General features: G+C 55.3%; 8 protein-coding genes across 8 annotated transcripts in view; 5 read left to right on the top strand and 3 right to left on the bottom strand.

The window, feature by feature from the left end:
• WHR41_00889 (uncharacterized protein) overlaps positions 1 to 689 on the top strand; it is a gene marked incomplete at both ends in the record, with an annotated part of 827 nt that extends 138 nt beyond the window's left edge. The window contains one exon of the mRNA XM_069369495.1: positions 12 to 689. Within this exon, the coding sequence (XP_069233825.1) occupies positions 12 to 689 (678 nt within the window). The remainder of the gene's footprint in view (positions 1 to 11) is intronic.
• Positions 690 to 851: 162 nt separating this feature from the next.
• WHR41_00888 (uncharacterized protein) lies at positions 852 to 3,020 on the bottom strand (the record flags this gene model as incomplete). Its single annotated transcript, XM_069369494.1, has 1 exon — positions 852 to 3,020. The coding sequence occupies one exon, from the start codon at positions 3,018 to 3,020 to the stop codon at positions 852 to 854; it is 2,169 nt and encodes a 722-aa protein (XP_069233824.1).
• A 388-nt stretch (positions 3,021 to 3,408) lies between these two features.
• On the top strand, positions 3,409 to 4,414 carry WHR41_00887 (uncharacterized protein). Its single transcript, XM_069369493.1, has 2 exons — positions 3,409 to 4,137; positions 4,199 to 4,414. The coding sequence occupies exons 1-2, from the start codon at positions 3,491 to 3,493 to the stop codon at positions 4,284 to 4,286; spliced, it is 735 nt and encodes a 244-aa protein (XP_069233817.1). The 5' UTR covers positions 3,409 to 3,490; the 3' UTR covers positions 4,287 to 4,414.
• Positions 4,287 to 5,381, bottom strand: WHR41_00886 (uncharacterized protein). The gene is made up of 2 exons (XM_069369492.1): positions 4,700 to 5,381; positions 4,287 to 4,646 (listed from the first exon to the last, which is right to left on the bottom strand). The coding sequence occupies exons 1-2, from the start codon at positions 5,182 to 5,184 to the stop codon at positions 4,571 to 4,573; spliced, it is 561 nt and encodes a 186-aa protein (XP_069233816.1). The 5' UTR covers positions 5,185 to 5,381; the 3' UTR covers positions 4,287 to 4,570.
• Positions 5,345 to 8,183, top strand: WHR41_00885 (uncharacterized protein). Its single transcript, XM_069369491.1, has 4 exons — positions 5,345 to 5,681; positions 5,822 to 6,009; positions 6,106 to 6,546; positions 6,603 to 8,183. The coding sequence occupies exons 1-4, from the start codon at positions 5,643 to 5,645 to the stop codon at positions 8,077 to 8,079; spliced, it is 2,145 nt and encodes a 714-aa protein (XP_069233819.1). The 5' UTR covers positions 5,345 to 5,642; the 3' UTR covers positions 8,080 to 8,183.
• Positions 8,184 to 8,515: 332 nt separating this feature from the next.
• WHR41_00884 (uncharacterized protein) lies at positions 8,516 to 9,911 on the top strand. Its single transcript, XM_069369490.1, has 4 exons — positions 8,516 to 8,874; positions 8,993 to 9,090; positions 9,152 to 9,563; positions 9,619 to 9,911. The coding sequence occupies exons 1-4, from the start codon at positions 8,659 to 8,661 to the stop codon at positions 9,679 to 9,681; spliced, it is 789 nt and encodes a 262-aa protein (XP_069233818.1). The 5' UTR covers positions 8,516 to 8,658; the 3' UTR covers positions 9,682 to 9,911.
• Positions 9,912 to 10,048: 137 nt separating this feature from the next.
• On the top strand, positions 10,049 to 11,752 carry WHR41_00883 (uncharacterized protein). The gene is made up of 3 exons (XM_069369489.1): positions 10,049 to 10,264; positions 10,321 to 10,346; positions 10,430 to 11,752. Exons 1-3 carry the CDS (start codon positions 10,106 to 10,108, stop codon positions 11,679 to 11,681), a joined length of 1,437 nt encoding a protein of 478 aa, XP_069233821.1. The 5' UTR covers positions 10,049 to 10,105; the 3' UTR covers positions 11,682 to 11,752.
• WHR41_00882 (uncharacterized protein) lies at positions 11,708 to 13,854 on the bottom strand. The gene is made up of 5 exons (XM_069369488.1): positions 13,549 to 13,854; positions 13,396 to 13,483; positions 12,170 to 13,345; positions 11,937 to 12,109; positions 11,708 to 11,878 (listed from the first exon to the last, which is right to left on the bottom strand). Exons 1-5 carry the CDS (start codon positions 13,744 to 13,746, stop codon positions 11,837 to 11,839), a joined length of 1,677 nt encoding a protein of 558 aa, XP_069233820.1. The 5' UTR covers positions 13,747 to 13,854; the 3' UTR covers positions 11,708 to 11,836.
• Positions 13,855 to 14,043: the final 189 nt, after the last annotated feature.

The following is a 14,043-nucleotide window of genomic DNA, read 5'->3' as shown; positions in this document are numbered from 1 at the left end:
ACATCTCCGAGCCCTCCGCCACCAGCCTGCTCAAAAGCCTCTCCACTCTCTCCAACGAAGCCGTCGCCGCCGGCAAGCAACCCTTCCCAACACCGATCTTCCACCAATGCGACGTCTCCGACCTACCCAGACTCCAGACACTCGCGCAGCAGATCCTTGATGAGCACAAACTAGTCGACATCCTAATCAACAACGCCGCGACGGCCGGCTCACTAGCGCGCAAAGACACCATGTCCATGACGCCCGAGGCCTGGGACTTCAACATGAACGTCAACCTGCGGCACATGTTCTTCCTGACGCAAGCGTTTGTGCCCGCCATGCGCGCCGCCGGCCGCGGCAGCATCGTCAACATGGGCTCCATCACCTGGCGCATCCCTGCCGTCGGCCTGCCGGCCTACACGACGATCAAAGCGGCGATCATGGGCCTGACACGCACGCACAGCAAGGAGTTTGGGCCTTGGGGCATTCGCGTTAATAGCGTGATGCCTGGCGCGATCGCGACGGAGAGGCAGGTGAAGGAGGTGCTGACGCCGGAGTATCGCGCGGAGGTGATGGGGGCGCAGAGCCTGAAGAGGGATCTGATGCCGGAGGAGGTGGCGAAGGTGATTGTCTTCCTGGCTAGTGACGAGGCGAGCGCTGTGACGGGGAGCAGCTATGTTGTCGACGGAGGCTGGTGCAGCGATCCTTGAGAGTGGTGGGGACTGGTCGGAACGTAGAACAGACTCATATTCGCTCGAATACGCTTTGACAACGACAACACGCATGAACACTCCAGTTTCTATGCATACAAGATAAGTTTCCCCGCCACAGAACGCCGATTGTCAACCCAGTATTAGATGTTGTAGAGCAGCCTAATCAACCTTGCCCTGACTTTGCACCCCACTGTTTCCACCAAGTAGACCGTCCATTGGACCGCCCTTCTCTCCAAGCTTGATGTATCCGCCGGCCTTACTAACGGATCTTCGTGCGTACATGCCACCGATGACGAAGACGATAAGAAGGATGACAGCGCTCATAATCGGATGCGAGAGGAAGCCACCCCTAATGACCCACCACAAGTGTCCGAGAGGCGTTGTCGTAGATTTGGGAGGGAGGTTTGTCGGGTTCGAGACGATGCGTGAAAGGGTCTCCAAGATGGAGGTTCTTGACGGCACAATCGCGTTGCCGGTCACCGTGTTGTCCCAGTAGCGTTTGTGATCCTCTTCGTTGATCACGACGCGCTCGCCGTCGCGAATGGAAATGCCGTAGGTAGTTCTGATCCAGCGTTCCCAGAAAACGCCGTCAACCCATGCAAAGCCAACCTCCCTGCGCTCAATGTCGTTCATGTCGATGCGAATACCCTTAGCAGATCTCAATGCGCGCTCGTTGTTGCGGTCTTCGGCCTCCTCAATGCGGAGCTGCTTAGCGTCCCTGAGCTCTTGCCTTGCGAGCTGGAAAGATTGAGTCTGCTTGTCAATCCATTCGAGAGCAGCGTTCTTGATTTCGCGCTTAGCGCTGATGAACTCCTCAGGACGGTCGCGGGAAAGGATGCCCAGCACGACGAGCTTGCCGTCCATAATCTCGCGGGCATTCGAGGCAGTCAACTCAGGGACAATCGGAAGCCAGACTGACTGCATCCAGCCCAAGACGCGGCGGTAGTCCCGCATGGCTTGAGGAGAAAGAGCCTCGTAATACGAGGGCTTTCCGTCGCGGCTAACGAGCAGGCGGGGCCAGGTGCTGATCTTGAAGCGTTGCGATAGAGCGGGATCGGAGGTCTTGACCAGCTTAGCGTGCCCGATGAGGGACATGACCAGGCGCTCGAGAGCGGTGAAGTCCTCGGAGGTGGTGGCCGCGTCGTAGCAGTACAGGAAGATGACTTCTTCCTTCTCTTCAAGCTCCTCGAATTCAGCGGCCGTCACATCGCGCACACCCTCCTCGACCGCCATAGTCCTCTGAGCAAACTTGATGAGATCTCCCAGGCCGCGGAGACCGTCGTACTCAATGCGCTCGCCTCCTCTGAAGAACAAAATGGTGGGGTATCCCTTGACCTTAACGTCACGACAGAGCCTCCTCTCGATATCGCAATTGACCTCTCCAATATTGACCTGTCCCTCCATCTTTCGGGCCATGCCCTGCCAGTTGGGCGCGAGAGCCTGGCAGTGAGGACACCAGGGAGCATAGAACTTGATGAACCACGGATCGTGCGTCATAGTCACCAACCGCTGGAAGCTCTCTGCGGTCAAGTCCTGACTTTTACCAGCAGGGTTAGGAATGGGCTTTGCGATCTTTGTAGCCTTAACTAGGGACTTGCTGGACGTGGTAGTCGCAGGAGCCGCTGCCTTCTCGAGAGCTGCGGGCTCCTTCATGGGCTTGTCGACAGTGTGGTCTCCAACCTTCGGAAGTTTAGGACCACCCTTCACTCTGCTTCCAGGCTTGATTGACTCAAGTGTCTCCTCAACCCATGTGCTCATGAATGCCAGATTTTGTGCGCCAGTGTGAGAGGTGACCTTCTCGCCGTTCTTGAACAGCACAATCGTGGGGAAGGAGTTGATCTCCATCTCCGCGCACGCATCTCCATTTGCGACGCAATCCACCTTAGCGAAGTGGTAGTCGTAGTATTTCGTGAAACTGTTCAGATCGTTCTCCTTGCCCTGCGTCTGCGGTACAGGGTCATCTGTGTAATAAAACTCGTAAAGCGTTTGCCATGTGGGTGCGAACTTCTTACAATGCCCGCAGTATGGGCTAAAGAATTCCACAAGCCAGTAGCCAGATTTGATGGTATCCTTCAAGGCGTCTCCTGGAATTTCTGGCGAAGGGGGCACAGTCATGCCATTGAAGATGGTCCCCGCGCCAGCCCCGCCGTCTGTCTTTGTTTTGCCATCGTGGCCATCCATAGCACCTCCTGCAGGCGCATCTCGCCGTTGTCGTTGAGGAGCGATAAGGGAGTCGGCGGGATGTTCTGTTCGGCCATTATTTTGCTGCGCCGATGCGACTGACGATAGTAGTGGCAAGGCGAGCGAGAATAGAGATTGTAACCGCATGGTCGCTTGGTCGATTGGGCAAAAGCCCGGTGCTGGTTACAGAGATATCGCAATGGGCGCGTGTTCGCGTGCTTGCGTGGCCTTCAGGATGATGGGTGGGGGACGGGCGTGGATAGCGCAGATCTGCTCAAGCTGCCTGCGGGCGGCGAGCAAGAGGGGTGGTAGCGAGCGACACCGGTCGACTTGTAAGTGAAGTAAATATGCTGCGAGCGAGGAAGAGATGTGTGAAGTTGTGCCGTCGTCCTTGCCCGCGCATATGCACTTCTACTCGCAAGCGTAGGGGGATGGCGAGATGGGGCCTGGGCGCGGAAGCCTCCGCTGTCTGCCCGTTGCTCCTGGGAGGTGCCTCCAGAGAGAGCCTCGTGCTTGGCGCTGACTACGACATTGATTGAACGTTCCGAGCATAGGTAACGCCTCCGACTGCGCGCGCGACCACAACTAGCCATTGTCTCTACCCACACACCACAATCATGAGGCCCGCTCTTCGACTTCTCGCCTCTGTGCCCAAGGCGCAATTCCTGGAGCCCGGCGCGCCCACCGGTCTCACAGGCCTCTTCACCCACGCCAGCCCGCGCTCGACATTGCTCTATGTCTACAACAACACCCTGGAGAAGCTCAAGTTCTTCCCCGAGCACAGCGTCTACCGTCAGTCCACTGAGGCTCTCACGAAGCACCGCCTGAGCGTCATTGAGTCTGTCAAGCCCGCCGGTCTGGAGGAATGGCAAAGCCGCATTCAGAAGATTGTCGATGAGCACCCCGAGGCTTTCCGCAAGATCCCTATCTCTACCCCCTCCGGCGAGAAGGCTTTCAACATTGTCTGGAAGCCACAGGCTCTTGAGGGCATGGCGACTGCGGAGTGGGACGACGAGTACGTGCCCAAGAAGCCTTTTATGGAGGGCCCCGGACACGAGGAGCAGAAGAAGGACATGGACAAGCACATGGCAAAAGATTTGCGGGCAGAGAATGCGAAGATCCCCCGTATCGAGCCCGAGCCCGCCCTCTCGCTGGAGCAGATCACAGACATCGAGAACCAGATTTCATCTGGTCTGATCGAGGAGATCATCCAGGTGGCGCAAGGCGAGAATGAGCTTGTTGAGACTCTGGCCAAGAGTAAGGTGTACGTGCAACCATGTGATCAACGTTTTTGTGACTTAGCAATGAGCTGACCCATTCAATAGGTGGGAGGACCTTGAGGAGAAGCCCACCGAGGGCCAGTGGGCATACTTTGAGCGCGACACCCACACGCCTAAGACCCAGGCGAACTAGACGTACACAGCTTGATGGTGACATACGGGTGCTACTGCAGCCGGGAGCTGCTTTGTACATATGTAATAGATACCAGCTGACGTGCATTTCCTTTCTCAAATGAAACGAGACATACATCAAGAGACACATTCATCGCTTCTTGCGAGCTCGTGCGTGCTACGAATTGGGTTATCTTTTTCAAGGCTGATTGACCCATCTACTCTCAATAATCGCTTTGTAGCTCACAATGATTATTTTGATTAGCAAGGCCTGGATTTGGCACTCTATGGCATGTTGCTTGCCCCTCAAGACGGAACAAAATAAGCTCTTTCCAGAGGCTCCCTCGGAACCTCCCATGCAAGCCAGTCTGATCTCGTAGTCCTGACCATGATTATCAGTACTAATACTCTCAAGCGGGAGAAACGTTGACTTACGGTAAAAGCCCCATCTGGTTCACCTTCCACGTTCCCAACGCTAGCGCAAGCAGATTGCATCCAACGAACGCAATCTTCACCATGAGCAACTCCTGCTTCTTACTTTCTGTTTCGAAGCGCACAAAAGTCTGATTGATGTTCATGAGCGCCTGAATGGGTGCCTTGAACAGCATGAACACCATCATGATGCTGAACATCTGCAGCGAGTTGCCCGACATGTACATGCCGATAGCGTTCATGGGAAGTTGTTTGGCGGGCGCGAGCGCAACTTCCCAAGCCTTCTTGAGCTTCAAGGTGTCCATCTCTTCTTGCGAGGGCTTTGCGCGGGCGGTCGTTGCTTTTGCTCCCTTGGCGCCTTTGGATTGTTGTACGGCGGTTGCGGATGTGAAGCCTGGCGGATCGGCGAAGGCGCCGGAGCGCGATTTGCTGGGAGGGGTAGAGTTGAGGTCAAGGACCCATTGCGGTGGTGGAGGGGGTGCGGCCATCGTGCGTGCGTGTGTATGTGTCGAGGCTACAACTCCCTTACGAGAGTGCTACCTTGTAGATGGTGACAGCTCAGCCTGGTGAAGGACGTCGCGCTTGGCGGGGATCTCCCTTCGTCAGACCGGCCCATTTTAAAGCTCACTAACAACTCCGCCCGCCTTCCCCAGACGCAGCGAACATTCGGCTCACGTCCGGGCGTGAGCCTGCAGACTCCCGAACCGTACACATTTGCGATCCTCGCCGGAACATATATTTCACATTCCCTCCAGCCCACCAAGACCGCCACTCCCCTCCTATCCCCGCACCGACGCATCACGAGATCCCACCCGCAATCTACGCCCACTACCCCCGCCGCTCATTGGACAACAGGGGGAGCCAAGGGCGTGAAGCCATATCAGTGCGGCGGCAGCCGCATGAGCTGGTGGTGGGACCGTAGGGCGAAAGAATATACACAGGCACCATGAGCTCTTCCGGGCAGGATGCGAAGCTCTTCGCAAGAGTACGTCCACACATGCACCCGTCCAATCTATCCATGCCGGGATGTTCCTACCGCACATAGCATACGAATACTCCGTTCACGCCTATGCACCGTCTGCCCCTCTCGCGTACAGAAGCTTACTATGGACTCGCGCACAACAGGGCAAAGTCGCGGAGCTGCGCGCGGAGCTCATCCAACCGGCTACAAAGAAGGACAAGACGTTTCTGGGGAAGAAGATTGCGCTGAAGAAGATAGTTGCGAATATGACCATGAGCAACAATGATATGGTTGCGCTGTTTCCCGATATCATCGGGTGCATGGAGATTGAGAGCGTTGAGATCAAGAAGATGTGAGTGAACATTGCTCTTTCTTGGTTCGATTGAGAAATCCATGTAGCTCGAATGTTGGCTGGGAAATTTTGTTCGCTAACGAGCCAACGTTCCAGGTGCTACCTGTATCTCGTCAATTATGCGCGGATGAAGCCTGATCTCGCTCTCAAAGCGCTGCCAACTCTGCAACAGGACCTTCTCGACTCCAACCCGCTGACTCGTGCACTTGCGCTTCGAACAATATCATACATTCACGTCCGTCAGTTCGTCGAGGCAACAGTTGTTCCGCTCAAGAAGCTACTCAAGGACTCTGATCCCTACGTGAGGAAAACTGCGGCCTTCACTGTCGCGAAGCTGTACGATCATGACCGAACGATGGTCGAAGCGAGCGATCTTATCGATAGACTGAACTTGATGTTGAGAGACGAGAACCCCACCGTCGTCAGCAGCGCACTTGCTGCGTTAATGGATATCTGGGAACGAAGCGAGACCATCAAACTCACTATCGATTACACCAGCGCAAGCAAGATTGTACAGATTCTTCCGGATTGTTCAGAGTAAGTTGGCCTCGTTAGCGAGAGAATGGTATCATGATCATTCTAACTTAGTACAGATGGGGCCAAACCTACATTCTGGAAGCATTGACATCCTACGTACCTCACGACACGTCCGAAGCAGCATTCCTCGCCGAGCGCATCACGCCGCGGTTATCGCACACAAACAGCGCTGTGGTGCTCACCTGCATACGCGTGGTCCTATACCTCATGAATTACATCGACAGCGAAAAGACGATCAGTGGCCTTTGCGCAAAGCTTTCGCCGCCATTGGTGACTCTGTTGTCCAAGGGCCCAGAGATTCAGTACCTGGCTTTGCGCAACGCTCTTCTCATCTTACAGAGGAGACCCGAAGTGCTGAAGAATGATATCCGAGTCTTCTTTTGCAAGTACAACGATCCAATTTACGTCAAAGTGACAAAGCTGGAACTCATCTTCATGCTCGCGACGGCCAACAACATTAAAGAGGTCCTGGCAGAACTGCGAGAGTACGCCACAGAAATTGACGTACACTTCGTCCGGAAATCTGTGCGTGCGATCGGTAAGCTGGCTATCAAGATTGAGCCGGCAGCGAAGCTCTGCATTACGACCCTGCTCGAGCTTGTAGCGACGAAAGTCAGCTACATTGTGCAAGAGGCGACGGTTGTGATCAAAAACATTTTCCGCAAATACCCGAACCAGTACGAGAGCATCATTTCAACGCTATGCGAGAACCTTGACTCTCTGGACGAACCTGAAGCCAAGGCCGCCATGATTTGGGTCATCGGGCAGTATGCGGATCGCATCGACAATTCTGAGGTCTTGCTGGAGGACTTCCTCGACACGTGGCAAGATGAGACTCATGATGTTCAGCTTGCCCTACTCACGGCAACAGTCAAGCTTTTCATCCAGCGACCGACGAAGGGCTCAGAGCTGGTTCCCAAGGTCCTTAAGTGGGCCACCGAAGACACCGATAACCCTGACCTGCGCGACAGAGGCTACATGTACTGGCGACTCTTGTCTTCGAACCCTACGGCGGCGAAGCAGGTGGTCATGGGGGAGAAACCACCTATCACTGCAGAGTCGGAGAAACTGGATCCCCTTACGCTCGAAGAGATGTGTCTCGTTGTCGGCACTCTCGCGACCGTCTACCTCAAGCCCGTCCACACCGTCTTCCGTTCGGCGCGACCACGGAAACTGCAGGAAAGCCCAGCTCTGCAGAAGGAGCAGTTGCCATCCTGGCAGGCGGCCCAGCACGCGAAAGCTTTCTCGGCCCAAAACGGCGTGGTCGACGGCATCGCAGCGGTTCCTGGTGCGGCGGGTGCAGGCGCTCACAACGGTGACGTTCTCAGCGAGGCCGATGCATACTTTGCTTCGGTCGGCGGGCCGCAGCAGATGGCTGCTTTGAGGTTAAACGATGATGGGTTTGCAAGCCCCAACCCTAACAGCTACACAGTGAATGCGAACCAGCCATTGGGAACTATTCAACCAATGCGCCAGGTCAATGATGGCAGGGATGGGCTTGGAGAAGGCGAGGGCGATTTACTAAGCTTGTAGAGCGATTGCACTAGGAGAAAAGTGGATCGAATCGCATATTCGCGAAGTAATAAGCACATGAGTAATACCAGTCATCCGTTCAATTGTGGTTCTCACGGTCATAATCTCCGATGTCCATCCAAGGAATCTGAGCGTGCGGGGCCGTGCCTGAAGGATGTTCAGCAATTGCTCAGCGATTCAAAGTGCCATCGACGCGAAAAAAGACCGATACCTAGTGATGAAGCAATACCAAGCTCGCATTCTAGCCTTCCATACCCATACATTTAGGTCAAGTCTAGCGTAGCTATTTATGCATCGCGCAAGACCCTTTCGCGCACTAGAGAGTCTTGGAGGCCCAATTCAGCGGGTCTCCAGCGGGCTCAGCGGGCCAAGGAATCGCCTCCCCAGGGCGATTGCGTGGATTCATGCGCCTGGACCACCTTCACAACACGCTGCCCACCTGCCCGCCAACCACCCCAAATCAGCAAACACACGACAAACGACCCTGACCGCACTCCCACACTCGCTCGCGCCTAGTCGCATTACCATCGCCAGACGCCACGTCCTCAGCGCCCACGCGCGCACCTACAACCCCTAGCCATGGTCCGCTCAACGCTCATCGCGGCCGCCTTCGCGGCTGGCGCTTTCGCTATGCCCCAGATCACTTCACCAGCAGCTGGCTCCTCGAATCCGATTTCTGGCACTTCTGGCTCGGTCACTGTGGAATGGAAGGATGATGGAGAGGCGCCTAAGATCTCAGAGCTGAAGTCCTTCACGCTGCAATTGATCGTCGGCGGTAACACGGACACGGACTCGGTAAGTCATGCCTGCAAGAGGAGGGAGGGAGGATGTCGCGTGGGTGGTACAAGGGTTCTAAAAGAAAAATTTGGCGGTCTCATGGTGTAGAATGTGCTGCTGACCAGCTCGCGTCTAGCTGCCCATCACCGCTGGCGAGTCGACTGCGTTTGGCAGTGCGACTTCAACCAAGTTTACGATCTCCTCTACCATGGCTGATGAGGTTCAAAATGGTTTGTGAGTATCTCCTTTACTTTCACCGAAGGCTGGATCTCGCCCATACTGATCATTCGCACAGCTACTTCAAGATGATGTCGGTCGCGACTGAGGGCGGTCAAGTGATCACATACTCAAAACGCTTCTCGCTCTCTGGCATGACCGGAACGACTGCTCCACAATACGTTACCGCCGCCAAAAACGCTGGCACTGCTGTGCCTGAGAACCAGGACCAGACCGCGAACAACGCAGATGCAGGCTCTCCCGCCAACGCTGCCAACCCTAACTCTGGCATTCCGCTCGCGTCGCAGACCGGCCTGATGAGGTATGCGCCAATGCAGTCTGTACCGCCGACCAAGATCACCAAGAAGGAGACCAAGCCGCTGTACCCGACCAGCGCCTACAAGGTCGCCACCACCTTCTTGCCGACTCCGTCTGTCACGAAGACCGAGACTGCTTCCCAGACTTTCAGCGCTGACAGCATGGAGAACACTGTAAGTATCAGAAGTATCGCAAAAAAGCTCTGAACACTTGTTGACCCATTGACAGGCTTCTCCTCTTCCCGGCCCGGATGGCGACATGAGGAGATTCATGAACCGCTGGAAGGACTAAGCGTTTGACGTGTGGCGCCTTCCTCTCTGCGGCAAACTTGCCTTCAAGGCTCGCTACAGAGCATATCACGGTTCACGTAGTTGCATGCAAAGGCGTTCAGGATACGGCACCGGCGTTCCATGGCCGGGTTTTTGTAAAGCATGATATTTAGCTCGGGGCTTTCCAACATGTGTAAATACCAACGAGATAATCCAAGATACCACCGTACAGTATCCATACTGAAAGATCAATCCATCAATTTGAAGTGCGGCTCAAGTTCCTGAGAGCGGCTTATAAAGTATGGTTACATCTCGTCGTTCCATCAGACGATGCTCCATACCTCAGCGCGCTTAGCCGCGGCTCGGAACCGCACACTGACTCTTTGAACTTCGAGACTGCAATAGCAAGGCACGACAGACGACGTAACGTTCGATAATTTTGTAAAATGGCCAAACAGATTGCGAACCCCAACTTGCCTGCGCCGCCTGCTGGTAAATACCCTGCCAAAGCGCATTGCCGTCGCGTTGCGGAATGGCTCGCTCAGAACGGCGGGCCTAAGAGCGGCGTTATCTATCTCGAGGGACAGGCGCTGAAGGAGAATGAGGTATTCCTTTTACATTAGTTTGATGGCCCTCCGAAATGTACTGATTGAGAGTGTAGGATGACGACACGGAAGCGCATTTCAGGTACGTTCATCGTCGTTTGAACGTAGTCGAGATTTTCGTACAACTAAGATAAGAGATTGTTGGTACTGACGGTGACTTGCCAGACAACGCCGTCACTTTTACTACCTCACCGGGTGCGAGCTTCCAGATTGTAGCTTTGCCTACGATATCGCCTCTGACAAGTCTACTCTCTGGATCCCTCCGGTCGACCCTGAGTATGTGATGTGGGCTGGCATGCCGCTGCTCCCCAAGGAAGCGCTGGAGAAATACGACATCGACCATGCACTCACGACTGATGAGCTCAAGTCTGGAAAATCCGTTCAAGAAATGCTCAAGAAGACGGACGAGACCCTCATGGTGATCAAAGACCGCTCAGACCTCACCATCTTTCACACCGATAGCGTCAAGCACCTGCAGCCCAACGTCGACTTCGAATGGGCCCGCCGTGCCATCGAGCAGTGCCGCGTGGTCAAGGACGAGCACGAAATCGCCATGATTCGCCACGCCAACATCGTCTCTTCCTACGCACACAAGCAAGTCCAAGCCTCCGTCCACGCCGCGTCCAATGAGCGGGAGCTCAACGCCGTTTTTGTCATGCACTGCCACGCCAACGGTTGCAAGGAGATGGCCTACGGCTGCATCTGCGCCGCAGGCACCAACGCCAGCACCCTGCACTACGTCCACAACGACCTGCCGCTCGACCAGAAGCTTAACATGCTGCTCGACGCGGGCTCCGAATACAACTGCTACTGCGCCGACATCACCCGTACCTTCCCGCTCAACGGCCGCTTCACCAAGGAGAGCCGCGAGGTCTACGAGCTGGTATTGAAGATGCAGACAGAGTGCATGGGCATGATCAAGGCCGGTGTCATGTGGGAGGACGTGCACATGCGCGCGCACAGCATCGCCGCCGCGGGTCTGCGCGAGCTCGGTATTTTCAAGCAGAGCCTGTCCGTCGAGCAGATCCTCGACAGCAAGGTCACAACACGCTTCTTCCCGCACGGCCTCGGACACTATCTGGGAATGGACACGCATGACTGCGGAGGAAATGCTGACTATGCTGATCCGAACCCGTACTTGTCGTACCTGCGTGTGCGTGGGAAGCTGCCTGTCAATGCAGTCATTACCAACGAGCCTGGTATTTATTTCAGAGAGTTCCCGCTGCGCCAGGAGCTCAAAGACGGCGTGTGGAAGGATGTCATTGACGAGAGCGTGTTGGACCGCTACTGGAGCGTCGGTGGTGTTAGGATCGAGGACGATATTGTGGTTAAGGAAAATGGCTGCGAGAACTTAACCACTGTGAGCAGCAAGCTTGAGGACATCGAGGGCATGTGCAATGGTGAGATCGATATTTGAAGCATGTCGTGGCATATATGAAATGATGTTAGGACGTCGTGACGGAGAATTCATTCTTGTTGAGCCTCAAATGCAGCAAGCTTTTCATATTATCATTCTGCTTAGCTACGATACACGTTCCACGCTAACTTGTCAATTCTTGGAAGGCGACAAGATCAGTAGTGATCCGCCAGTGTGAGGGTGCCAGTCTTGGTAATCTGCGCAAGATTCGTTAGCAAAAGAAGACCCGCACATTTGCGACAGGGTGAAACTCACCATATACTCAGCAACAGCCACGTCCTTGCCAGATTCCTTGCCGTAGCCAGACTCCTTGATACCTCCGAAGGGCGACTCAGCCGCCGATGCGTTGCCTGTGTTCATGCCGATCATGCCAGCTTCGAGGTTTTCGAGCAGTCGCCAGGTGCGGTCGATGTTCTTTGTGAAGTAGTCTGTCATTCGGTCAGTATTTCCTTCATACCCTCACTTGTAGCGGTTTGCAATCGGCTTACAGCTCGCAAGACCCATGCTGGTGTCGTTAGCCATTCGTACGGCTTCCTCTTCCGTGTCGAAGGGGAACAGTGCCATCACAGGAGCGAAGGTCTCCTCCCTGGCGATCAGCATCTGGTCGTTAGCACCAGTGATGATCGTCGGCTCGAAGAAGTAGCCATCGTAGCCCTTGGAACCTTGCAGCTTGTTGCCACCAAGTACAAGCTTGCCACCATGCTTCTTCGCGTCCTCGACCTGCGCGAGCGCCTTGTCAAGACTACGCTCCGTCGTCACAGGGCCCATAGTTGTCTTCGAGTCGCCGCCGTGGCCGACGACAAGCTCCTTCGTCTTTTGCGCGAGGATTTCTGCAAACTTGTCGTACACGCCCTTCTGCACGTACACGCGGTTGGCGGTGATACAAGCCTGGCCGGCGTGCCGCCACTTAAGCGCCATGAGCTGCGTGGCGGCCTGATCGAGGTCGGCATCGTCGAAGACCAGGAACGGGCAGTTGCCGCCCAGCTCCAGCGTGCACTTCTTCAGGCCGTCGGAGCAGATCTTCGCCACCAGCTTGCCTACGCGCGTGCTGCCGGTGAAGGTGACCTTCTTCACGAGTGGGTGGCGGCAGAGGGCTTCGCTGAGACCGGGAGTGTTGTCCAGGCTTGTCGTGAGAACGCTGAAGACGCCCTTCGCGAAGCCGGCTTTCTCGGCCAGGTGCGCGAGAGCGAGTACAGAGAAGGGTGTCTCGGGCGAGGGCTTGACGATCATGGTGCAGCCCGCCGCCAGTGCCGCACCAGCCTTGCGCAAGATCATGGCGATAGGAAAATTCCAGGGAACAAGTGCAACAGCAACACCGATAGGCTGCTTGACAGTGAAGACTCGCCTGTTGGGTGCGGCCGGCGTCTGTACGGTTCCCTGCACGCGCTCGGCCTCGCCCGCAAACCACCAAGTGAAACCGAGGGCATAGTCGAGCTCGCCCTGGGCCTCAAAAAGAGGCTTTCCAGTCTCGTAGGTGACGATGTTGGCGAGATCATCGCGGTTCTCACGGATCAATGCGTCCCATTTCAGCAGGCATTGAGCGCGGGTGCGTGGGTTGACTTTGCGGAACGTCTGGAATGCTTCGTGTGCTGCCTTCACAGCCGCGTCGGTGTCTTCAGCGACGTTGTCTGGTGCTGTTGCCCAGACCTTGCCATTGCCAGGGTCTGATGTTGTTAGTGAACAACTTTTATGTGTGATATGGATATATACATACCGTAGACATCAAAGCGTTTGCCGGACTTAGCCTCGACCCAGTCGCCGCCAACATAGGACTTGTCTTTGAACAAGTCGGGGTTGTTGAGCTATAATCGTGTTTAGTGACAAGTTGAGGCAAATTTCGAGCAGCTAATTGAAACACATCACATACCTTGAGTGGTAAGTTGGGAGCCATCGTGGTGGTTGTAGTGTCAGTCGTTTTCCTGCGTTTCGTTGCTCTCGCCAGTGTGACGGTACTTTGGTTGTGTGCAATCTTTCTAGCGGCCAACTGAGAGAAGCTGGCTCTTACGACGGTATTGCTATGCTCAATCAATAGCCGAGTTCCAGGCCCTCTCATACAACCGAGCATGTTGTCGTGCGGGGCACCGAATTCCCCACATGACGTGAAGGACGTTGTCAGCTTTGGACTTCATCGAACTGCCCCGATTCCCGGGAATAACAAGTGCAACTTGCTGCTCCACGGAGTCGGTCGATCGAAGTTCTCGCCCAGACAGCCATTTCCGTGTTGCCGTGATTCGCCCCCCCGCCGACGGTCGTGGATCTGTATAGCGAAGCCCTGAGCAACACCTCCCCCGCATTTGACCTGCCTCAGGTGGGCCAAGCTCTGGCGACTGAGCCTACAGCTCCAAGTATACCCCATTGCACA

This window comes from Cladosporium halotolerans (assembly GCF_011745625.1).
Source record: "Cladosporium halotolerans strain TM138-S3 chromosome Unknown Sca2, whole genome shotgun sequence".
NCBI lineage: Eukaryota > Fungi > Ascomycota > Dothideomycetes > Cladosporiales > Cladosporiaceae > Cladosporium > Cladosporium halotolerans.
This window is presented reverse-complemented; position numbering and strand designations above follow the sequence as displayed.